The 26,037-nt window shown below is 44.2% G+C and overlaps 1 protein-coding gene across 1 annotated transcript; it reads right to left on the reverse strand.

The window, feature by feature from the left end:
• Positions 1 to 8,051: 8,051 nt before the first annotated feature.
• AADACL3 (arylacetamide deacetylase like 3) lies at positions 8,052 to 22,520 on the reverse strand. The gene is made up of 4 exons (XM_024750004.1): positions 22,328 to 22,520; positions 10,604 to 10,667; positions 9,121 to 9,129; positions 8,052 to 8,811 (listed from the first exon to the last, which is right to left on the reverse strand). Exons 1-4 carry the CDS (start codon positions 22,518 to 22,520, stop codon positions 8,052 to 8,054), a joined length of 1,026 nt encoding a protein of 341 aa, XP_024605772.1.
• Between the last annotated feature and the right edge of the window lie 3,517 nt (positions 22,521 to 26,037).

The following is a 26,037-nucleotide window of genomic DNA, read 5'->3' on the forward strand; positions in this document are numbered from 1 at the left end:
GGACCTAATGAAACTTCAAAGCTTTTGCACAGCAAAAGAAACCATAAACAAGACAAAAAGACAACCATCAGAATGGGAGAAAATATTTGCAAATGAATCATCAAACAAAGGATTAATCTCCAAAATATATAAACAGCTCATGTAGCTCAATATTTAAAAAAAAAACAACCCAATCCAAAAATGGGCAGAAGACCTAAATAGACGTTTCTCTAAAGAAAACATACAGTTGGCCAAGAGGCACATGAAAAGCTGCTCAACATCACCAATTATTAGAGAAATGCAAATCAAACTACAATGAGGTATCACCTCACACCAGTTAGAATGGGCATCATCAGAAAATCTACAAACAACAAATGCTGGAGAGGGTGTGGAGAAAAGGGAACCCTCTTGCACTGTTGGTGGGAATGTAAATTGATACAGCCACTATGGAGAACAGTGTGGAGGTTCCTTAAAGAGCTATAAATAGAATTACCATATGACCCAGCAATCCCACTACGGGGCATATACCCAGAGAAAACCATAATTCAAAAAGACACATGCACCCCAATGTTCATTGCAGCACTATTTACAATAGTCAGGTCATGGAAGCAACCTAAATGTCCATCAATAGCCAAATGGATAAAGAAGATATGGCACATATATACAATGGAATATTACTCAGCCCTAAAAAGGAACGAAATTGGGTCATTTGTAGAGACGTGGATGCATCTAGAGACTGTCATACTGAGTGAAGTAAGTCAGAAAGAGAAAAACAAATATCGTATATTAACGCATATATGTAGAACCTAGAAAATGGTACAGATGAACCTGTTTGCAGAGCAGAAATTGAGACACAGAAGTAGAGAAAAAACATATGGACACCAAGGGGGGAAAGCGGCAGAGGGTAGGGGTTGTGGTGTGATGAATTGGGCGATTGGGACTTACATGTATACACTGATGTGTATTAAATGGATGACTAATAGGAAACTAAATAAATTAAAATTTTAAAAATATTAAGTTAACCTCATAAAAGAATATGCCTACTTTTTATATTCTCTAGGAAAGTTTACATGAGATTAATGTATTTCATCCATGAATATTAAATAAGTCAAGGCATCAGGGCCAGGAGATTTCTCTTTTGTTTTTCTTTGTTTGAAGGCTTTTCATTGTAGACTTAGTATCTTTTATTAGTTACAAAACTAATCAGATTTTTCTCTTTCCTTTTTTGTCAGTTTGGTGAGTTGTATTTTTCTAGGAATTTACACAATGCATCTAAATTTCAAATTTGGGATCATACGTGTTCATAATGTCCTATCATCTTTTTAATATCTCTAGGATCTGTGCTGAAGTCCCTTTTTATTCCTAGTATTTACCCTTTGTGCTTCTTCCTTTTCTTCTTTATTGGTCTCATCAGATATTGACCAATTTTATCAGTCTTTTTAGAGAACCAAATGTGGCATTGTTGATCACCTCTATTGTGTCAATATTTTATGGTTTAAGGATTTTGCCCAAAATATATTTAAAAAGTATATAAAGATAAGTATGTTGAAAAACATAAAATACTTTTTAATACTTAATCATTCAATCATCTTAGGAAATTCTCAGCACAGCTATTTTTTTTTTTTCTTAAATATTTATTTATTTATTTATTTATGGCTATGTTGGGTCTTCATTTCTGTGCGTGGGCTTTCTCTAGTTGCAGGGAGCGGGAGCCACTCTTCATCGCGGTGTGTGGGCCTCTCACTGTCGCGGCCTCTCTTGTTGTGGAGCACAAGCTCCAGATGCGCAGGCTCAGTAGTTGTGGCTCACGGGCCTAGTTGCTCTGCAGCATGTGGGATCTTCCCAGACCAGGGCTCGAACCCGTGTCCCCTGCATTGGCAGGCAGATTCTCAACCACTGCGCCACCAGGGAAGCCCTCAGCACAGCTATTTTATCTACATAATAAACAGAGCTATTTTACAGTGGCTTCCTTTTTTTTTTTTTTAACTGTTGTTTCTGTGGGTTTCTGTTGCTAGCGCTTCTCTTCTTGTATGCCTGGTATCTGAAAAACTAAATGGTAAGGTCTAGGATGATATTATCTTCCATCAGAGATGATTGTCACTTGCTTTTCCAATCACCTGTGCATATTAGAAACTGGGGCTCACTTTAATCTAGTTTAGGAGCAGACACTTTCGGTCATTGAATAATCACAATGCTGTGTGCTCAGCACCACACTGGAGGAGCTACAGCAGACTCTGTGCCCATAGGACGAGGCTCTAGTTCCACAGAAGGTGGCACCCTTCTATGGTGAGACCTCAAAGATGGATAATGAATTGACTTCTCTTCTCCTGGTCTAGTACATCCTAGAAACACTTCTTAAAGGTGGGCAATCAGCTTTGGGTTATTGCACAAGGAACGGGATGGGGTGGGGGGTTGCTGGGTACTCAGACAAACTTGGCTTCCACTTCCAGTCCCACCTCTTACCAGCTGTTTCACTTTGGCCAAGTTCCTGGGTTAAGCCAGCCTTGGTTTCCTAATCTGTAAATTGGGAGTAAATATCATGTACTTCATAAGAGAAGATGATGAGAATTCAGTGAAATGTCACCTACAAAGCACTTCGTAAAATGTCTATCACATATAAGGAATCAATAAATGTTCAACCTCTCTTCCCTTCGTGCCTAAACCAAGTTTATTTTAATAACAAAATCCATTCCTTTCCCTATATTAGAGGAGTAAATTTGGGAAATTGGGGCAGAAATATTCCAAAGGGAACAATTCTAGATTCTCTTTGAAGGATTCCTGAACACAAAAGCAGCTTGTTATCCCCATCAGCGGATATGCTGCGAGTCTGAAAACCAGCACCCCCGTAACTGTATCTGTTGAACAGCAAATGCCTAATCACAACTTACATGGATTCAGCCTGCTTTACACAAACACCCCTATGCATTCTATATGATTATCCCCATTTCAAGGCAAGAAAACTGAGGGACTAGGAGATTAAGTAAATATTGGGCCTCTAATTGATTCCAGACCGTGTGTCCTCCATCACTCTGCCTCCCAGAAGCGGCTTTGCACAGGCAGCAATAACAAACCCAGAATGTGTCTCTTTAACTTAAAATTAAAACTGTTCTATCCTTTGGTGATGACATAGCAGGGAGTTGTTTCACTGTAAGGAGGTCAGACTCTTGTGGGGTTTTCCTACGATAAGTGCTTTGGAAACTGAGCCCCAGGCACTGCCTTAATTGATTCAACCTTGCACAGCAATTTGCAAGAAACCAGCTACAATGTTGGAGTAGGGGTGTTCTAGCCAAGAGCAAGCCTTGACAACCTGGGAACCAGGAGCCAATCTGCTGACTGGCATCCTTTGCTTTGTTAGATGGAGACAAGGATGTTAGAGGCAACACACCAGCAATATTGCAGCCTGCCCAAACTCCTCAACTGATTTTTGGAAAGGTTCATTTGAGTTAAGAAATTTTCCTTTTCAAATAGGGACCTGCCAGCCAACTCCATCCCACTCGACCAGTTGTCAAGCCAATCAATTTTCTTTTTGCTTTTGGCATTGGTGGTTACGATCCGACTACTTCCCCCGAAGCTGAGACCTGCTAGGAAAAAAGGGAATGGGACAGGCTTCTTGGTAGCATCTATCAACACGTAAAATTGTGCTGGGTAAAAAGTCCTTCTTGAATCTATCACAGAGAATCACAAGTGCAGAAGGGGGCATGTGCAGAAATGTTCACTACAGAATTGTTTGTGAAAAACTGGAAAGAGACTAAACGTGTCCACCGCTAGGGAATGGCTAAGAATTGTAATATGCCATACCTTGGAATACCATGCAGTAGCTAAAAAGAGCAAGATATATCTATGCTGTTTACTAGGCCAGATTTCTAAGATACGTTGAAAAAAAAATCTCAAGTGGCACAACATGTACAGAATAGTATCTGTTATATACAATATACGTCATAGTCACCCCACAAAATAATACTCTATATTTTCTGTGGGTACATATCTGCATATGTGAAAGCATAGAAACAGGTTTTGAAGGGTTGGAAAACCTACCCTCCACCCCCTAAAAAAGGTAACAGTGGATGAATCCAGATAAAAAGGAATAGAGTTGAGGGAGGGTGGTCAAAAGGGACTTTAGCCTTATCTCTAAATGGAGAATTTTTTTAAAAAAGGGAATTCCCTGGTGGTCCAGTGGTTGGGACTCTGCACTCCCACTGCTGAGGACACATGTTCTCTCCTTGGTCTGGGAAGTAACATCCCGCAAGCCACGTGGCACAGCCAAAATTAATAAACAAATAAAAGGAGAATATATTTGTGCATCACTTACATAATTTAAAATTAATTTTTAAGGTAGAATGGAAACGAAAATATTATGAATGAGAGTGTGGAAAGCTGTAATGTTGTCCAAAAGTAACTGTCGCCCCTCTCCGGGGAGGATTATGCTTCCCTGTTCTGTCAACATCAAGCTTGGTCGTAGGACTTGCTCTGGCCAACGAAAGGTGAGCAGAAAAGGTGAGCATCACTTCTGAGCAGAAGCTTGGGGAGCCAGTGTGTGATTTGCCAGGTTCTTTTTCCCTCTGCCACGAGACTGGAGATATTTCAATTAGAGCCTGTATCCAGGAGTAGACAAATGTGGAGCAGAGCTGTCGCTGACCTTTGAGGGTCATGTAATAGGTAATTGAGCAGGAAATAGACCTTTACTGTCATAAGCCACTGAGACTGCCGGGCCATTTGTCACTGCAGTGGAGCCTAACCTGTACTAGGACAGGAGGAGAGAGCAGGCAGGCACTCTGGAGCAGAGGATGCAGGCATAAAGGGAGACAAGGTCTGGGGTCAGACAGTCAAGGAGTTCCTGGGTGGGGGTGAGGAGTACCCTGAGGAGGACACAGTTTTTTTCTACTTTGCCCTAAGATCTCGTCCTGGATTGCCTTCTGACAAAAGAAAGCAATCTGGGACGCAACACGTTATTTTCTATCTGATGGCACTTGCCCCAGGTTAACTGGCAGAGCTTTCCAGCGAAAGTCCTGGGAACTTACTGAGAAAACACTCCCGGAGGGCTTCCCTGGTGGCGCAGTGGTTGAGAGTCCGCCTGCCGATGCAGGGGACACGGGTTCGCGCCCCGGTCCGGGAAGATCCCACATGCCATGGAGCGGCTGGGCCCGTGAGCCATGGCCGCTGAGCCTGCGCGTCCGGAGCCTGTGCTCCGCAACGGGAGAGGCCACAACAGTGAGAGGCCCGCGTACCGCAAAAAAAAAATACAAAAAAAAACAACAAAAAAAGACATATATACACTAATATGTATAAAATAGATAAATAATTTTTTAAAAATACCCACTTTGTAGAATTCATGTGAGGCACATATGGTGCGGGGTGGGGGGGGGCCGGTGTAGCTGGTGTATTAAATTAAGACTATGCAGATGATGACCTGATGAATGAGGGGGCACAAGCCACCCACACGGGGTCAGCTCCCCCACCCCGCATCTGAACTCCTGCTCTGGGGAAGCAAAAACCCAGGGGTCATTTCAACTGAAGGTGCAGTTTCAATACACTCACACAGAGGAGGTAAAGTAACAAGATTTATTATTATTAATGAGCAGTGGGGAGAGTCCTCTGTTCCAGGTCATGAGTGAGCAGGATATGGCCAGCAGGGCAGCAGGCAAGCATCTGTTCCTTCTAAGGTGACTGGGGTGGAGGTCACTAACTTTTCACAGGCTCAACTCTAAGTGGTTATTTTAAAAGGTGACCAGGGCAAAGCAAAGCAGGAACTTGTGGTAGGAATCCTAAGCTCGTCTTTATCAAAATGTCCAGACTCTGGATGTGAGCAGGGCTGTCATACTACAAAATGCTTGGGCAGCAACCCAGCACATCTGTTTCTCATCACAGTGAGGTGGTAGATTTAAACAGCCCAGTATGGAGCCTAGCATGCAGCTGGCTCTCAGTGAACATTTATTCCTATCCCTTTTCCATTCCCTGAGCCTCATGACGGGCTGCAGGAAGGATAGCAATGAATCGGTAAAGGAGAAGAGATGAGCATTGGGTCTCCAGATCAAACCAGACATTGGCGGTGAAAGTGCTTTATTTCTCCCATGATCTGCAGAAGGAAGCAGCTTCAGAAATGAGCCCACCCAACAGTTCTTCCAGACTCTAAAGTGTAACCCACTCATCTCCACTGGGCACCATCTCCCTGTGGCTCACCCACTCCACACCACCCCTCTGTAGAAGGGCTGACCACCCAAATTTCCAGAAGGCCAGCTCATGTCCCTCTACCTAACTCCAGAGGCAGGGGTGAATCCACACAGCAGTCCAGGAGGGGAACCCACCCAGACTCAACTCGGAGGCCTGTCTCAGAAGGGACAGTGCTCCCCAACAGCTGAGTGGCCACCAAAGTATGTGCTTTCCGTGAGTGTTCCTATTTCTCCAACAAAGCCGGTCTTCCTGCTGTGAATGGACCAAGAAGCCACCCAATGGGATTCCTCTCTGTCCCATGTTTCAGCATGAACTTTCAACTGAAAGCAAGGTAAGGGCAAACATGGGGTCCTTTGTGCAGTTGACTTGGATATTGGCCTATAAAAGCCACTGGCCAACCAGGAGCAGAGCCTCCTGAAGGCCAGATGGGGCCAGCATGAGAGCCTGGGCCATCCCCTTCAAAGGAATTTTTATTCCTAAGTGGCAGGTGGTCAACTTGCCCAGTGGTCCTTGACATCTCTTGCCACTTCCAAGGACCTTGACTCAGGCTTCAGTTTAGCTTGTATAGTAGAGTAAGTGTTAATGTGAGGGAGTACTCACTCCATCCTCCATGCCCATCCAAGCACCAGGTGGAGTTGACCCCACCTTCCACCCCAGGGATGACATGGGACTTGGGGCTAGTCAGTCATAACATTCCGTACTCTGGGTTTTAGCAACTAGATACACCACTCAGAAAGCCAAGAAAGCCATCGAGTTGCAATGTGATTTCCACTGCGACTGCTGAGAATTAGGTTCATAATAATGGATTTGACTCTGGAAGAATACAAGCATGGAGGTACTCAGGGCCACAATATAGAGAAGGAAGGTGAAGTTCACACAGAAGAGCATAGACTGGAGAAAAGAAGAGAAGGCAGCTGGTGACACTGTTTGAGTTCCCGGATCAAATCATGCCCGATTTATCCCTGGAATTTGTAGCTACATTAGCCAATACATTCTCTCTTTGATTTAGGCCAGTTTGAGTTGGTTCTGTGTCTTAAGACAGATACTGTTCTCACTAACACATCTTCAGTTCTTTGGGCCCTCCTTTGATTTCCACTGTGGACATGGTTGAGTTTGGCCAGATTTTGTCTTCACGGGTCTCTGACTCAGGACTCAGCTTCCCTCTGGACTCCGCTCCTCAAACATGTTGCTTCTGGGGCCTTGGTTGGAAGCCTGACTTTGACTCCAAGAGCTCCAGAGCTCTGCCAATCAATCAGGTGGCTCCAGTCTTCATCTGCCACTAGGTGTCCACCATTATGAAAAACCTACCCAATCCATCTTCACTCTTCCAGCTCAGCAGTTGAGACTCTGAACTCAAAGGCAGAGGAACGGCAGGAGAAGTGTCACCATGTACCCAGAGGAAGAGGGTGAAACCAGTTTCTCCACGTCCACCCAGCACTAGGACGTCAGAGCCCTGCCCTCTGAGCCAGATTGGAAGAGGCCCATGAGACTGCACATGATGTTCCTGGGTAATTCCAAGGCCAAGCCAAGTAGACACTCCTGTTGCCCACAGCCTGGTCAGCCTGAGCAGCCTGGACTCTCCGTCGGGGAGGCCATGAGCAGTCTTTATACGTTCATTCACTCTTGCAAATGGTCACTGAAGAATGTCAGCTCAAATTTTCCCTACAGTGAACATGGCTAGAGAGCCCCACCCTCCTCCCAAACCTGTCTCTTCTACTGCTCTCCTTCTAGATATCAGAAACATGCATTCTAGGATTCTAGAACCTGAAGCGAGAGGAGATGGCATCCTCAACACTCTCCCCAGCCCTACTCAGCATCACCTACATTGGCAACAAGGAGCCCCAACGGGAACCGGATGGTGGCGGAATCCACACTCTTGCAACTGCAGCAGGAAGGAAAGATGGTCACAACTCTTTTATAAAATGGACTGCAGCATTCAGAATCCTCACGGAGCAGGGCAAGTACAAGCAGCCCAGGTCAAGGGTGACCGACATCCCGTGAAAACCATCCTCCATGTGGTGCCAAGTCACTGGGACTCCCAGGTCCTCCAGCCTCTTCTTGTACAACTGCGAATGGTCCTGGAAAATATCATACTCACAGCTCACGATGCAAGATCTGGGGAGCTGAGACACTACTTCATCATCTGCAATCAGGGGTGAGTTCGTCAAATCTAGAATGACGTTTGTCTCCAGATAGGCAGTTTCATTCAGGGGCTCATGGGGCGTGTAGCCTCTCTTCTTAAACTTCTCTGGAATGTTTTCTGAACCCAACCACTTTCTGTACTTTTCCCAGACTTTGGCAGGCAAGTGGGCTCTTTTCAATACAGTGCTTTTCCAGGAGGGGCTGATGTCCAGGTAACCACACCAACGGCAGAAGGCCAAATTCTGCCTGAGCAGTGGAACGTCCTTGTTCTGCTGATAAGAAGGAGGCCGGAAGTCCAGGGCTTGGAGAGCGGCGTAGATCAGGATCTGAGCACGGATCCTGGGGAGATCAGAACTGTCCACAAGGTTTTGACAAACTATTGTTGCCACGCCCCCACCCACACTGTCACCACAGACCATGACCCAGGCTGGATCTGCCCCACATGTATTCAAGGACTTCAAGAAGTGGATGGTAGCCACCATGAAGTCTCTTACTATCACCGGAAACCTATGCTTGAGCATCCTGTGATATCGGAAAAGGAAGGAACACAGTTTCCACTCACCACAGAACCAAAGACACCTGTGTCTAACATCCTTCGGCCCAGATTTCTTCCATTGACTTCTTTTTCTGAAGCCTGGGCAGGTGACGTTAAGGTAGAAAGCTTAAACTAGGTGACAAACATAAAGCCTTCAGTGCCGGGCACGTAGGCTCAGAAAGTGGTGTGCTATTCCCACTGTCTCGATGCCAACTGGGGGGACAGTCTGTGACCACAAGAGCCCTGTCATCCACCTAACGGTCAACAGCTTAGCTATCGCCAACATGATCCCCAGCTTTCTGAACCTACCTGATGCTGCTTCCCTGACTCACACCTGTTTTTATTCTTTTATAAGGCTTGCTTGGGTGTAGATTCTAAGTAATCCTGCCATGCTCACAAGTTTTGTGGGAGGATCTTGAAGATTTAAATAACAGAAGGGGCTAGCAGCTAACATACCGTCCCTCCCGATCAGCCATGCCCACTCCAGACCGTGGCTCCATGTTCATGCGGCTATGCCAGCTTGGCAGTGCTAGGCCACCTCATCTTTCAAGAGATTCCAGAAATCTGGGGTTGGCAAGAAATTTTACCATTTTAAGTGCTGGCCTCACTTTTTTTTTTAATTTAATTTAAAAAAAAAAAAAGGAAATACTTTATGGACTCAACAAATCTTCTGTCAACCATTTCTATTCTGATGCTCCCTGTTCTAAGCTACCCTAGGTTCAGGCTGGGACAACAACGCTTTCAACTCCAAAACGCCATCTCCCTTGGAGTCATAAAATAACTTTCTTGCAGGGATTTGCTAGTACATTCTACTGATGATCTCTTGTTTCAGCACAAACCAGAACAGTAGGGCATATAGTGGCCAACAACTGGCTCAAGATTTCCATCCTATTGCAGAAATAGTTTTGGAGCCAAGAATTGTAGAGTGAGGAGTTTCTCCAGGTCTCTCTCTCATCCAGGACTGACTTCTGTAATTTTTACTTACTCCACTGGCTGTATTCCCACGAAGACGTTGGCAATGGGTATTTCTTTACGGCGTGTTGCATTTAAATGAAACTTCAGGAAGTGCTTGATCAGGAGGGGCCACCCTGGCCCTGGTGACGATGTGTCAGGTGGCAGGGCAGGAGGGCGAGCCCACACCACTACAGTGTTCAGGATGCTCCTCGTATGTGTCCAGTTTGCCTGATGTGGAGACCCAGGGAGGGCCCGTCCCCGGTCTCTCCTGCCCCTCCGAGCTCCAGATTGTGGGGTGACACTCCCAGATTGGTTAAGAGAGAGAGTGGCTTTTTAATTGTTCCTGCTTCCTTCTGTGGCTCTCACCAGGGTGGCCCTCCCTCTTGGGAGCACTTGGAAATGATGTAGCAGTGTTTGAAGTTGTTGGGCTTACAGCACAGGGCACTGTGGGCATTTAGCGGAGGGAGGTGCTGAGAGTCCGGAATGTGCCAGGCTGTCCTGCTCAATGAAGAGATGTGCACCGGTGGTGAAGCTCTGCACTGTATCTGCTTCACGAAGACCACCCCCTGACCCCGTCCAGTTTCCAGATGATGCAGCGCTCAAAAGGCATCCTTGAAACATACCTAAGGGCCACCCGCAGGAAGGAGTGCCCCATCTCTGCCTCTCCCTGTCTCTCCCTTCCTCTCCCTCTTCCTTGCCCTCCCGCTCACTGGATTCTCACAGCCCATCCCCTGCTCCTGCTGTCCCCCCAGCCCCAGCCTCCCTCCCCATCATTGCCCTGGCATTCCTGGAATCCCAGCACCTCCCCATCTTCCCCTTACTCACCCAACCGCTAGGACCACTGATTCACTCTCCTTGCACAAATGAGAGCGTAAGCCATGGTGAGTTTCTAGAAAATGAAAGGTTTGAAACATTCAAGCTAGGAAGGCTAGTGGGTTTCCTTTGCCAGCCATCCTCAACTGCCCCTTCTCACTAACAACCATGACAGACGGAGTGCCCAGGTTGAGGAAGAAAGGAAACCATGTTGTTTCCACAACATTCCAAAATCATGGGCTACTCCAAAATCATAACTGCTATCAGTATAAATATTGGCAGTTTTGTCCTTGGCTAAGGCACATGCCTGTGGAACTGTGTAATTCAGCTTGGTGGGCTTAAGCAGCCCATCCTTAAGATGCTGCCTCAACAGCATCAAAAGGAACTGTAATAACATCCCTAGCACAATACCGTCACCTTTAAATAAGAACCATCAGTGAACCATGAGAACTCAGTGTTACCCACAGAAGCTTCTTGTAGAGCACCACAAGGAGCCAGAATGTGATCCATTAGCTTCAAGCACTTGTGAGTGATTTCCTCAGTGACAGAGGGGAGAAGAGTAGCAGGGTTGAGGTTATTACAACGCAAAAGAGTTATGTGAGGAGCAGTTAACAAAAGGACCTCATAGGAGGTGAGGAGGCTGAAAGAGAAATGTGGAGGGTGATGGCAATTCTGGAGAGCTTCTAATGCGTGAGGTACGAAAATGGTTAAAGGGAATCCCACAATTTTCTCCATGGTCCTAACCAAAAGCGCAGTGGCTATAATAGCTCCAAGGCAAGGGGTATCCCAGTGCCCCGGGGTCTGTGATGGTCTCCATGTTTTGGGGTGAATACCCCAAGGGCATTCCCTTCCCTTTTTTTTTTTGTAAATATACAGGATAGCCCATTCTAAAGGCTCAGACCTTTATTTGTTTATTTATTTTATAAGTTTATTTATTTATTTATTTTTGGCTGCATTGGGTCTTTGTTGCTGTGCGTGGGCTTTCTCTAGTTGTGGTGAGTGGGGGCTACTCTTCATTGTGGTGTGTGGGCTTCTCATTTCGGTGGCTTCTCTTGTTTTGGAGCACGGGCTCTAGGGCGTGTGGGTTTCAGTAGTTGTGGCACATGGGCTCAGTAGTTGTGGCTTGCAGGCTCTAGAGCACAGGCTCAGTAGTTGTGGCGCACAGGCTTAGTTGCTCCGCAGCATGTGGGATCTTCCCAGACCAGGGAACGAACTTGTGTCCCTTGCATTGTCGGGCAGATTCTTAACCTCTGTGTCACCAGGGAAGTCCTCCCTTCCTTTTTATATACAAAAAGGAAAAGGGAATCTGATAATTGGGATGCCAAAGGGCAGGTGGGTTCATCAAACTTTCCTTTAAGACCTTGAAAGCTATGTTGTCTGGTTTTCCCATTAAAAAGTAAGTTGAGGTTGTTATTATTTAGTAAAACATACAAAGTTTTTACCATGAGAGAAATTTGGGATTCAATTTCAGCAATAAACAACCAGCCCAAGAAAATCTCACAATTGGTGCTTAGTTTTGGATTTGGGGGAACTTAAAACACCATGAAGTCTGTCTGGATCTAGGTGTATCCCTTGTTCTGATATCATAAACCTTAAATGTTGAACCTGGGTTTGGTCAAGCTGCAATTTTCCTTTGGCGACCTTATATCTCTTTATGGCTAAAAGCCTTAGCAAGCAGATGCTGTCTTCCTGTGAGGAAGCTTGAGAAGAAGAAAAAAAGAAAGCAACCATCCACATATTGCAATACCATAGAACTCCTAGGGAGGTTTATATCATAGGTCAGCCTTCAGGACTTGTGAGAAATAAGGACTCTCAGTAAAACCCTGAGGCATTACTGTCCAGGTGCATTGCTGTCCATGCCAGGTGAAGGCAAAAAGGTATTGGCTAACCCTACCAACTGGAATAGGAAAGAATGTACTGCATAAATCAATTATAGTAAAGAATTTGCTTCCGGTAGTAATAGACATCAGTAGTGTCGGGGAGGTAGGAACGGCAGGGTTTCAGGTGATAGTGATGATGTTTATTGAGTGGAGGTCCCTGAAAAACCCCCATCCTTGGTCCTTAAGTTTCTCACCAGTAAAATAGGAATATTAACGGGGAATAGTGCAAGATAATGAGGCCTTGAGAGTTGTAATAAATTGTGGATGTTAGGATTTGAAGTGCTCCTTATTTATTGGGTATTGATTAATTCTGGAAAGAGGTTTGAAGAGACCTTTTTGAATTTTTATGGGAGATGTGCTGTGCATTGTGCCAAAATCAGTTGGAGATTTTGCCTTGGTAGCTGACGCACTAGGGACAAATGAGCAGTGTTTCCAGAATCAGCTCTAGTATCATCAGAGACAGCAAATAAAAGATATCAAAGGGTCATTTAATTTACCTGGTTGGATGCTTTTATGACTACTGTCAATTCCTAGAATTATTTCCCCCTTTGGGGAGAAAGAAATGTTGGCATGGTACTTATCTAAAAAGTCTTGGCCTTATAAATGGAAAGTGGTAGAAGAACTAAGGAGAAAAGGGTGTGCATCTCTCAAAGGGCTAAACCAAAGGGAATAGGTTCAGAGACAGGAACCTCTTCAGACTTATTAGAGAGCTCCACTATTGGAGCCCTTTTAGGACTCCACGGCAGGGAGTTTTATAGCAGTGGGGTTGAGCACTGAGAATGCGGGCTCCACTGTTAGTTAGGACTGGAAGAGATTCATCTTCAACTTGGAGAAATGTTCTCCAGGCAGATTAAGATGAAGGGCTTGAAAGAGCCCCTGTAGTTCCTCAGAGCCCCATTATTGAGAACTGGGAGGACACTGGAAAGTCTGGTTAGAAGACTGAAAGCGCCTGAAGCACTTAAATTTTATAACAATCTCTTTTTCAATGCCCTGGCTCTTTGCAATAATAGCAGAAACTAGAAGCCTTTGGGTTTGGGGAGGGGGGCAGGTGCCTTCACTTGCTGGTGTTGAAGATTAAGAACTCTGGTAGCCTTCCTTTGAGGTGATTCATCTAGAATGAGAGAGAGCTGGTTTGACAACTTAACTAAACCTGGTATGGACATAGTTTCCATTCCATCCTGATCCTTTTTACTAGAAGGAAAAGGTCCCAGTTCAGCCCATCAATAAACACAGGGTTAAAAGCTATCCAGGTGGAATCAATATCTGAAGGAAGACCAGACTTTTCTTTTAAAATAACCTGACATCCATTGTAATGGTCATGAACGGGTTCATCAGATTTCTGTGAGGAAGTCTAAATCTGGTTTCAATCCACAGGCTTTGGAAAATCCCCAGGAATTGCCCAGTGAAGTTGCCTGGTAATTCCCTGAGCCTGATCATATAAGTTAGTGGGCTGGTCTTTTGGTTGTACTTACAGACCTTTCAGGATATTTGCCATTAGTGGTTTTCATCCAATGCTTGGCCTGGCCTTCACCAACAAGCATATGAACTAGCTGATATAAGTCAGAGAAACCAGATTGATAAATTTGAATAACTATATTAAATTCCTCAGCAAACTTGTGAGGATCTTTGGTTACTTTGGGAAAACCTTTGACTATGGTTGGAGTTCAGCTTTAGTCCTGGGAGTATAAGATTTTAAGGGGTTAGCCTCTGTATCCTTGGAAGGCTTCATTTTAAAGGACAGGCTCTGACGTGGATGGACCTATATATTGTTATACAGAGTGAAGTAAGTCAGAAAGAAAAACAAATATCATATAATATCGCTTATATGTGGAATCTAGAAAAATGGTACAGGTGAACTTATTTGCAAAGCAAAAACAGTCACAGATGTAGAGAACAAACTTATGGTTACCAAAGGGGTAAGGAGGGTGGGATGAATTGGGAGATTGGGATTGACATATACACACTACTATGTATAAAATAGATAACTAATGAGAACCTCCTGTATAGCACAGGAAACTCTACTCAATGCTGTATGGTGACCTAACTGGGAAGGAAATCTAAAAAAGACTGGATATATGTATATGTATAACTGATTCACTTTGCTGTACAGCAGAAACTAACACAACGTTGTAAAGCAGTTATACTCCAATAAAAATTAATTTTTAAAAAAAGAGTATGCAGTCAAGAAATGTAGAAGAAAAAAGTATCAAAGATGTATGTTTGGCAGTTAATTAATAAAATATTATGTTACTAACACAACATTGTAAATTATATTTCAATTTAAAAAATAAAAGTGTTTTTTAAAAAAAGGACAGGCTCTGATAAGTTCACAGGAAAATGGAATGGGAAGAGTTTCACAGAAAAAGAAGGGCTGGCTGAGAGAATTAGTAATGGGAGCTAAGGGTATAGAGGAGATGTAGGCAGCATAGAAGGGAACGAGGAAGATGGCGCTGGAGGGATGACCTGAGATTGCTGGCTGAGAGAATTAGTAATGGGAGCTAAGGGTATAGAGGAGATGTAGGCAGCATAGAAGGGAACGAGGAAGATGGCGCTGGAGGGATGACCTGAGATTGCTGGCTGAGAGAATTAGTAATGGGAGCTAAGGGTATAGAGGAGATGTAGGCAGCATAGAAGGGAACGAGGAAGATGGCGCTGGAGGGATGACCTAAGATTTAAAAGCCAATGAAATGGAGCCTGAGACTTTAGAAGCCATTTATCTGTCTTTAATTGTTGGTTTGCCTCAGTTAATCTTAAAATCTTATTTTTCAGAGAGGCAATTTTGGGTTTTGATAACATATGGAATCCTCAAAATACCAACTGAAATAGGCATTCCATTCAGTTTTGGAAATTTTAGAGCTATGGTAGTCCAATTCAGTTTTTGTTTTTAAGGGTTTTTTTGATGTGGACCATTTTTAAGGTCTTTATTGAACTTGTTACAATATTGCTTCTGTTTTATGTTTTGTTATTTTGGCTGTGAGGCATGTGGGATCTTAGCTCCCCGACCAGGGATTGAACCCACATGCCCTGCGTTGGAAGGCAAAGTCTTAACCACTGGGCCACCAGGGAAGTCCCCAATTCAGTTTTAAGAAAAGTAATTTTGAGGTTTTCACAACTTTCCTGTAATAGCCATTGAGAGTCTAAATTGCCTTTGGCTAGGTCAGTCCATTTAGTTAGAAATGTGAATGAGGAAGGATGGTAGTTATTAAATACATAATAGGCTAGAGTACCTGTAGGGAGGGTACCCTCAAAATATGTAGATAACTGGGATCCCATTTCTCAGAAGACTTTCTCTAGAGAAAGAAAATAATTTTCAAACAGCATAAATAGCTTACATCTCAAAACAGTTTAAACAACTCAAATAAGAGAAATAGTGTGCAACTCCAGCAGCTCAAATACCTCAGACAAACTGTGGGCTTAATACCAGCCAGTTCTAAGGGAACAATGTGGTCCTTGAGGAGCCAGTCTGAAGGTTTCTAAGCCCAGTTCCCATAGACCAGCTCCTATTCCAAAGGGGTGGGCCCAAGGCTGAACCGGCACAGTTCCAATGAAACAGCCCCTGTTCCTGAAGGAATGGGTCAAAGGCTAGCCAGTTCCAATGAAACAGTCTGATTTCAAAATCAGACCAAAATGCCAAACAAGTACTTGCATACAGAACAAGACCTTAACCAGAAAAGACATAATCTTAAAATAGATCTCGAATTAAACCTGGAGAGCTTCCAAACACAAAGAGGGCAGAAGCTCAGATTCAGGAGAAAGAGTAGCATTCCACCTCCAGGGTTGGTGACAAAAGCAGAGAGTGACAATGGGCTCAGTGTGGGTACTGCACCAGTTTACCCACCAGCCCTGGAATCATCAGGGGTATTCTCTGGATCCCCGTACTGGCCACCAAACTGTTGACCAAAATAAATAGACTGCCAGTTATTTCCCCAGCAAAAGTGGGTTTATTCAGGATCAGCAAAGAATTGCAACTCAGGGTCTGTAACCACGGTGAGCCATGAGCAAAACTCCACACAACAAGGGAAAGGGAACTCAAAATTTTACAGCAGGGAAAAGGAAGTTGGGAGGGCTATAGTAAACAAAGAGTCTATATCTTGTTGCCAGGAAAGAAAAGCACTCCTTCTTCTTCTTATTGGGCTCTACTATCGTCACAGGGTGTGAGAGCTTCCCCTTCTGGTCTCCTGACTCTATTTAATTGAGGTTTCTGTGTATTCAGTTTTTTCACAAGGGTAATATAGACAACTCATTCTCTTGCTGCTTTGGTTGTGTGTATTGTCAGTTACAGGTGCTGGTGGAAATGAGAGGGGATGGAATTGCAAAAAGTCTGGAGAAAACACACATGAAATCTGTGTGAAGTTTATTTCTTTGGAGAAAACACACATGAAATCTGTGTGAAGTTTATTTCTTTGAAACCATCTTGGACTCCAATCTCTTCAGATTCTACAGCCTCTGTCTCCACTGTGTTATCCCAGGTCCCAAAGAGCACTTGACTGCTGGGTAGGGAGAGTTCCAGAAACATAAACACTATTAATTCTATTTTTATGGATGAAAAAACAGAAGCTGCATTTAATTAAGCAATTTGCCCACATTCAGTGGCAGACAGAGCTGGGGTTCTAATTCAATTCAACTCAAATCCAATTTTGTTTAAATCCAAGTCTGTTCAAATCTGACTGCAAGGCCAAGTTCATCCCTTGTCAACAAACCACCACAGTCCACATATCACAAAGCTTATAGCAACCCCCGAGTATCTCTCCCTTTGCGTCTCTTGACCCACTCACACTTTAATGATTTCCAATCATATGGTTCTTGAAAATACCTGAAGCTGCATTCCTGAGAGACAGATGGGGCAAAAATTCTTACTGATTGTAAAGATGGGAAAGCAGAAGCCTGAGGTAATGGGTGCTTGCTTTATTACTTAAGAATATTCAATTCTAATCCTAAAAAGAAAGAAAGAAAAACAGGATGAATGAAACTCATAATAAGTGTTAAGCATAGAAGTAAAGTAAGCTGGTAGCTCAAGACATAGACAAAACACATAGGAAGTATCAAATACAGATCATGAATAAACAGGGAGTTTGGAGACACAGAAAGAAATTATAGTAATCAAGACAGTATGGTACTGGCACAAAAACAGAAATATAGATCAATGGAACAGGATAGAAAGCCCAGAGATAAACCCACGCACATATGGTCACCTTATTTTTGATAAAGGAGGCAAGAATATACAATGGAGAAAAGACAGCCTCTTCAATAAGTGGTGCTGGGAAAACTGGACAGCTACATGTAAAAGAATGAACTTAGAATACTCCCTAACACCATACACAAAAATAAACTCAAAATGGATTAAAGACCTAAATGTAAGACCGGACACTATAAAACTCTTAGAGGAAAACATAGGCAGAACACTCTATGACATAAATCACAGCAAGATCCTTTTTGACCCACCTCCTAGTGAAATGGAAATAAAAATTAACAAATGGGACCTAATGAAACTTAAAAGCTTTTGCACAGCAAAGGAAACCATAAACAAGACGAAAAGACAACCCTCAGAATGGGAGAAAATATTTGCAAATGAAGCAACAGACAAAGGATTAATCTCCAAAATATCCATGCAGCTCAATATCAAAAACACAAACAACCCAATCCAAAAATGGGCAGAAGACCTAAATAGGCATTTCTCCAAAGAAGATATACAGGTGGCCAACAAACACATGAAAGGATGCTCAACGTCACTAATCATTAGAGAAATGCAAATCAAAACTACAATGAGGTATCACCTCACACCAGTCAGAATGGCCATCATCAAAAAACCTACAAACAATAAATGCTGGAGAGGGTGTGGAGAAAAGGGAACCCTCTTGCACTGTTGGTGGGAATGTAAATTGATACAGCCACTATGGAGAACAGTATGGAGGTTCCTTAAAAAACTAAAAATAGAACTACCATACAACCCAGCAATCCCACTACTGGGCATGTACCCTGAGAAAACCATAATTCAAAAAGAGTCATGTACCACAATGTTCATTGCAGCTCTATTTACAATAGCCTGGACATGGAAGCAACCTAAGTGTCCATCGACAGATGAATGGATAAAGAAGATGTGCCACATATATACAATGGAATATTACTCAGCCATAAAAAGAAACGAAATTGAGTTATTTGTAGTGAGGTGGATGGACCTAGAGTCTGTCATACAGAGTGAAGTAAATCAGAAAGGGAAAAACAAATAAAGTGTGCTAACACATATATATGGAATCTAAAAAAAAAAAAAAGGTTCTGAAGAACCTAGGGGCAGGACAGGAATAAAGACACAGACATAGAGAATGGACTTGAGGACACGGGGAGGGGGAAGGGTAAGCTGGGACGAAGTGAGAGAGTGGCATGGACATATATACACTACCAAATGTAAAATAGATAGCTAGGGGGAAGCAGCGGCATAGCACAGGAAGATCAGCTGGGTGCTTTGTGACCACCTAGAGGGGTGGGAAAGGGAGGGTGGGAGGGAGACACAAGAGGGAGGAGATATAGGGATATATGTATATGTATAGCTGATTCACTTTGTTATAAAGCAGAAACTAACACACCATTGTAAAGCAATTATACTCCAATAAAGACGTTAAAATAAAAGAAAGAAATTATATCATGCATTAAAATATACAGTAAGATAGTAACAGCACACAATATTAAAAATAGAGTATTTATGAAACAATATTTGGTGAAACAAACAAGAGTACCACTTATAGAAAGAAAGTAATGGAAAGATTAAGTCAGAAGTCATGAGCGTGCCATGTGTGCATTGATAGCCCTGTCATCCTAAATTGGCCAACCATTGGTAACACCCAGTATGGCCCCATTCTGGTCCTAGGCATCGTCTCCCAAAGAATGCAGATAAGATTCACAGATACCCAGCAGGCTAATAGGTGAACTGCTGCTGTGGCCAGGTGTACCTGCTCCAGTGTCTCTCTGATGAAGTAAGCATGTGTGTTGGTTCCAGACATGCTCCATCTGTTGGAACCCCTCTAGTCCTCTTAAACACACCAACAGAGGGGAAGGTGAATGCAACAGAGGAGAGAGGACATGTCAATATTGCCTAATCCTATATGGAGCAGGTATGAACCTTCCACCCCCTGGCACCTTACTTTACATGGGCTAATTGACTCATCACTTTTCCCCTTGCTTCTTGCTGTTTTTTAAATGGACTTAAGCCTTGTGATTAGACCATCTTAATTTGGTCTGTGAGCCTTTCTGTTCAGTGACCTTCAGAATACCTTGCCTGGTAGTATTTGGGGCTACTATTGCTACTATTGTAATAACCCACAGCACACACGGCTATCTTGAACAAAACTGTGAATCAGAAACTTATCTATGACCTTTTGCCTTCTCTGTTACGCTTGTATGCTGCCCCATAGTCACCGGGATTCCCTCCATCAAAACTGGCTCCTTCCTCAGGTGATGAAATTTTCTTTCCTCTATACACCGTCTCATTTGCCAAAACTTGTCTGCTTTGTGTCCCATTTCATCTATCATCTTGCCTCTATTACCACTAGTTTGAGGTTGAAGAGTTAACCTTCAAAACATATGCTTTTTAGAAATTTAAACCTATTGTTTTGAGTATGCTGCCACCAAGTGGCAGTCAAGTCTCAAGTGTGGCTATGTCTATTCTTTCCATCCATGAAGGAGTGAAGAGGGAGATGACCTGGGATCTAAGCGTAAGGCACAGGGACTCTTGGCCAGTACGTGATTAGATGGTTGTAGAGAAAGTAGTTGCAGTGAAAACCCAAAGACAAGGACCTAAGACTTAAACAGAAAAGAATTTTGCTCTTCCATAAGTAGAAATGGAACTGAGTGCCACTAGCTTCAGCTTGTCCTGGTGATAGATGTTTTTGGTGACCATAGACCATGAGTTCAAGGGAGAGGCTAAGTGGATAGACCTCCTCTCTCTACTTCAACCCGACAGCTCTGCTTTTCTCTGTTTTATACATCAGGTTGCCATATACATTTTCATTTATTTAAAAGATGCTATAATTTTAAAAGGAACTGTTACTATGTTTCAAATTCCTCTCAGAAGTTGTCTTTCCATACTTGAATTATTATTATAATTATTAAAATTATAAATACCAGCTTATCCCTGCTGACCCATCTCTATGGAGGGTGGTCTGCTGGACAGGGAGAGGGGAAGGACAAGACTTTGGAGGCTGGAAAGGAAGGAGAGGACATGGAAGACCCCTAACAACAACAACAGAAAAGTGCTAGACGGAGGGACTAGGAGTAAGGACCAGGGCCATAGAAGGTCCTGCACTTTCCATCTGAATAAACAGAGAGAGAGAGGGAGAGACCCCGGAACATCTAAAACTCCCTGGAACTTGTCTGGTTTCGCTAATATAAACACAATAAAAATCCTAATGAATTCGAGGGCAAGTCCAAGTTTAACGACGACGTCAGTTGATGACTCTGACACTTAACTGAACATGTACAATGTTAGGCGTTGCTTTCTCATGCTAAACTAGACTCCCGGAACCAACCATCTACCTCCCATGGTGGAAGTCTAGTGATCAGGGCCAACAAATTGCATGTTTCTGGCTCAAATAATGACTTAACAGAGGTGTCTTTTCAAAGGAAACAGGCAAGGAGAAACATCAGAAGAAGAACTGTTTGACTGGAACAAAAGAAGAGGACTGACTGGCCCCAAGTCAGAGGACTGGGGATGGCTGCAAAATGTACCCCAAAGGGCTGGGTGAGCCCAGGGCAAGCTGGCCAAAACCTAGGAGGAAACAAGCGTGTCCAAGTTAATGAAGTCGTAGGTTTGGGGAAGCAAACGTCTTCATGAAACTAGGTGTTGTCAAGTAAGAAAAGAAAACTCAACTCCTGGGAATTCCCTGGCGGTCCAGCGGTTAGGACCCAGAACTTCCACTGTAGGGGACCTGGGTTCGATCCCTGGTCGGGTAACTAAAATCCCACAAGCTTCACGTATGGCAAAAAAAAAAAAAAAAAAGAAAAGTCAACTCCTGGGACCACATTTGTAAAGAATTTGTGGTTAGGGTCATTTGCAACGACTGACTGCAAATCAGAAGCATTGCCATGTATCCCATACCACATAAGAGTCTGGTGGAGGAGACACCTCCAGATACTCAAGGTCCACGCCCAAAGCTTGAGAAGTTATCCCAGACTTGGGATGACTGCACCTGCGCCAACTGTGCAGGAACCTACTAGGATGGGAACCCTCTCAGAAGCAAGAAGGAGTTGTTGTCTGTTTCATTCACAGGTATATTCCACATGACAGGACAGTATCTGGTGGGTGACAGGTATTCAATAAACATTATTGAGCCAAGTGGATCACTGCCCAGAGCCACGTGCGTTTTACGGTAGAACCAGGACTTGAACCCTGCCCTGCGTGGATAATGTAGCCAGGATGTTTTCCACTGTGCCACGTCTCAGTAAGGATTAGTCAGCAAAGATGTTCTCTGCGTGCCTATTACTTCAATGGATACCATTGATTGCTTTGCTTATATTCCTTGGAGGATTATTAGCCCGTCTCACCATTGCCGGTTATTTTTTTTGAGCAGGTATGGGGTTTTTTGTGGGTTTTTTTGGTAATGACTTTTTATGCTGATATTCAATGAATACAAAAATAATAACATACAAATCTGATACAAAAAATTCTCACACTGATTTCTTTGCAGAGCCTCCTAATACCGGATCCTAATACTGGATACTGGTGGAGACACCTATCTGTATTCCATTCCCAATGCTTCTGGGTACCAACTCTATCAACTGCTGACTAATCGTTAAAATACATGGGCTTTTATTCTATCCTTTTTCCTTCCTCTAGCCTTTGTTAATTCTGTTTTCCTATTTTTACTGCATTCATTCCTGGAAGCCAGCTGACATTGTCCCCAGGACCGGCGGGACCAGGCCCAGTAGCAGTCAATCCTCCCACCATAACGACACAGGCCAATGGACGACACTATTTGCCTGGGCCACCTCCCGTCGAACTCCGCGGCCACCCGCAGGTAGAGTGAGGACCCGAGCACCAGCGCCAGGAGGAAATCCATGTTGGGCGGCGAGTCCCGCGCGGCGGTTCAGCTGCGCGCGGGGAGCAGGTTGGGGGTGCTGGGCTCGCAGGAGAGGCGCGCTCGGCTCCCCCGAGGTGTGGCGGGAGGCGTGAGCCCCTGGGGCCGCCGCGGCTGCTGCTGCCGCTCTCCTACGACAGCGGCGCCGCGCGTAGCCAAAGCAGGTCTGCGCGCGGCCTCCAAAGCCCCCTCCGGCTCCATCCCCGAGAGCGGAAGTGCTGCAGGGGAAGCTGCGCCGCCTGCGGGGAGGGGCGGAGCAGCAGGTAAGGTTTTATCTATTTGGCTAATCTATCCACCCTCCTTAAGAATCTGGACACAGTGTTGCCTCCAGACACCCTGCTGCCTCCGCCCTTGTGAAGGCGCCTCCCCGTGGCCGAAGAGATGAAGTGCAGAAGGAAAATCCCTGCGCTGAGGGGGCAGCAGAAACTGTGGCTTCTGGTCCTACCTTTGCCACTCATGGTTCTGAGGACCCATAACTCGCCAGATCACAGACGCCTTCCTGGAGAATAAGGGAGTTGGACCAAGCAGTTTCTGAGAACCCCTGATTAATCCCATATCTGATGCAATCCCATTCACGTGCCCCAGGTTCCCACCCACGGCTGGCCATCCTGCTCAAAGCCCGGTGCCCCTGATGGAGCTCAGCTTCCTGCTTGCTCCATCTAGCGAATGTTTTCAATTGGAGCTCATGCTCACAGCAAACCATTATCAGTCCTTATGCGGTCCCACTCCTGTTTTACTAATTTACTTCCTTTTATTTCTATTCCCCATTTCTATTTCCTCTCCCATAGGCACCCGCCCAAGTATGTTTGATACATGTCTGTGAATATACATGTCTTATAAAACACACTGTATTGTTTGTGTGTTTTCTAATTAACATAAATTTTATGTTGTTGTTTTCATTCTGTCATTTTTTTTAACTCTCACTGAGTTTTTAAGATCTACGTTGCTGTGTCTTCGTGTTCTTTGTAGTTACTGAACAGTATTCCACAATATCAATGCAAGCCGTTTTACTCATTGTTTTCCTAGTGGTGGAAACAGGTTGTCTCTGTATGCACTCTGTTGTATGCCATGTATGTCACAGCACTGGGTGACAGTTTATCGGGAATACCCACGCAGAGGGGTGGTTGGGCCTTCGGGTAGACACATGCTTAACTGACTAAATACTGCCAAAGGGCTTCCCTTCCCTGGTGGCACAGTGATTAGGAATCCGCCTGCCAACGCAGGGGACACGGGTTTGAGCTCTGGTCCAGGAATATCCCACATGCCGTGGAGCAAATAAGCCCGTGCGCCACAACTACTGAGCCCACGCACCACAACTACTGAGCCCACGCACCTAGAGCCCGTGCTCCTCAGCAAGAGAAGCCACCGCAGTGAGAAGCCTGCGCACCGCAACGAAATGCAGTCCCTGCTCGCCGCAACTAGAGAAAGCTCACGTGCAGCAACGAAGACCCAATGCAGCGAAAAATAAATTAATTAAATTAATTAAAAAAAAATACTGCCAGAATCTCCCAGATGCTTGCAGCTCCCTAGGCAGCAGCAAGCTAAGATTTCCATTTCCCCAAATCCTCAGCAGCAACTTCCCTCTTTCTCATTCTTGCCCATCTGATAGATTACAAAGGCACATCTGACTGTTGTTTTAATTTACATTTTTTTATTTATAGTGGATTGGAACACTTTTTCATATCCACATAGCAGCTATATTTCCCATTCTGTGAGTTGCCTTTTGACATCCTTTACCCATTTTTAAGCAGGTGTGTTCTGTCTTTTCTGCTGCGTTTCAGGAACCCCTTGTGTTTTCTGGACATCTCTTGTTACTTTCAGACATCATATGATTCTTCTCTGAGACTATCATCTTTCTGATGACTTTTCTATGGTGTCTCTTTTGAGCAGAAATTCTTAAGTTTTGTGTATCCAATCCATACCATTTTTCACCCCGTGATTTATGCTTTTTGTATTTTATTTAAGTTGCTTGCCATTTCTATGCCACAGAAATATCTTTCTACATTTTCTTCTAGTAGATTTATAGTTTTACATCTCCTGCTTTGGTTCTGAGGCCATCTGGATTCCACCTCTATACAAAGTGTCTGTAGTGTAAGGTGCTAACCAATCTTTATTTCTCCTCTTGTCTTGAATGAGATGTCACAACACCATCTCCTAAACAATCCATCTTATCCTCACTGATTTGGGGTATCACCAATCACCTAACAAGTCTGTTTCTGAGCCCTTTATTCTGCCCTGTGGGCCTATTGTCATTTCCTGTGTTGGCATCACGCTGCTAGTATGACTATGTCTTTGCATTGTAGTATATTGTTACTACCAGGTAGGAAATAATCCCTCTTCTTTACTCTTTTCTTTCTGAGTTGACCTAACTATTCCTTCCTAATTTCCTCCTTTTCTTGATGATTTGGTCTGCTGCGGTTGACTCCAGGGTATGGAGGTCAGTTCAACTCAACATGAAACACAAACAAGAAGATCTGAGACCCCTCCTCGCTGCCACGCATTCCTTGCCCATCAGCATCTCACCCACTGCACTCTCTCTCTTACCCAATTGACAGAAGTAGAGAGTCACGCTCCTTAGTAACCACACAGCTCATGTAAACTCTGGAAAACAAAGGATAATCGATAGACTCAGTCTGGTTTTACTCAGTCCTGTATCCCAGAGCCAGGACAGTATCTGACATACCACAGACACTCCATAAATATTTGTATGGTTGAAAAGAGGGCAAAAATAAATGGTATCATTCTCATGTCAAAGCTTATATTTACGAAAAAAAAAAGTTGGGCTTTCCTGGTGGCGCAGTGGTTGAGAGTCCGCCTGCCGATGCAGGAGACATGGGTTCGTGTCCCAGTCCGGGAAGATCCCACGTGCCACAGAGCGGCTAGGCCCGTGAGCCATGGTCACTGAGCCTGCGCGTCCGGAGCCTGTGCTCCGCAACGGGAGAGGCCACAACAGTGAAAGGCCCGCGTACCGGAAAAAAAAAAAAAAGGTTTAAAATGGGGGGAGTAATTTATTTAGTTTTTTAAACATTTTTTATTTGTTTATTTATTTATTTTTGGCTGTATTGGGTCTTCATTGCTGTGCACAGGCTTTCTCTAGTTGCAGCGAGCAGGGACTACTCTTCGTTGCAGTGCACGGGCTTCTCACTGCAGTGGCTTCTCTTGTTGCAGAGCACAGGCTCTAGGCACGCAGGCTTCAGTAGTTGTGGCACACGGGCTCAGTAGTTGTGGCTCACGGGCTCTACAGCACAGGCTCAGTAGTTGTGGTGCACAGGCTTAATTGCTCCGCAGCATGTGGGATCTTCTCGGACCAGGAATCGCACCCGTGTCCCCTGTATTGGAAGGCGGAATCTTAACCACTGCATGGCCAGAGAAGTCCCACGGGGAGTAATTTAAATGGTATATGCTTTTAATTTCAAATTCCTCTTTGTTCATTGTGGTATATAGGAAAGCAACTGACTTTTATATATTAATGTTGTATCCTGCATTTTTGCCATAATTA

Source organism: Neophocaena asiaeorientalis, unplaced genomic scaffold (genome assembly GCF_003031525.2).
Source record: "Neophocaena asiaeorientalis asiaeorientalis breed wild unplaced genomic scaffold, Neophocaena_asiaeorientalis_V1.1 scaffold275, whole genome shotgun sequence".
NCBI classification, from domain to species: Eukaryota; Metazoa; Chordata; class Mammalia; order Artiodactyla; family Phocoenidae; genus Neophocaena; species Neophocaena asiaeorientalis.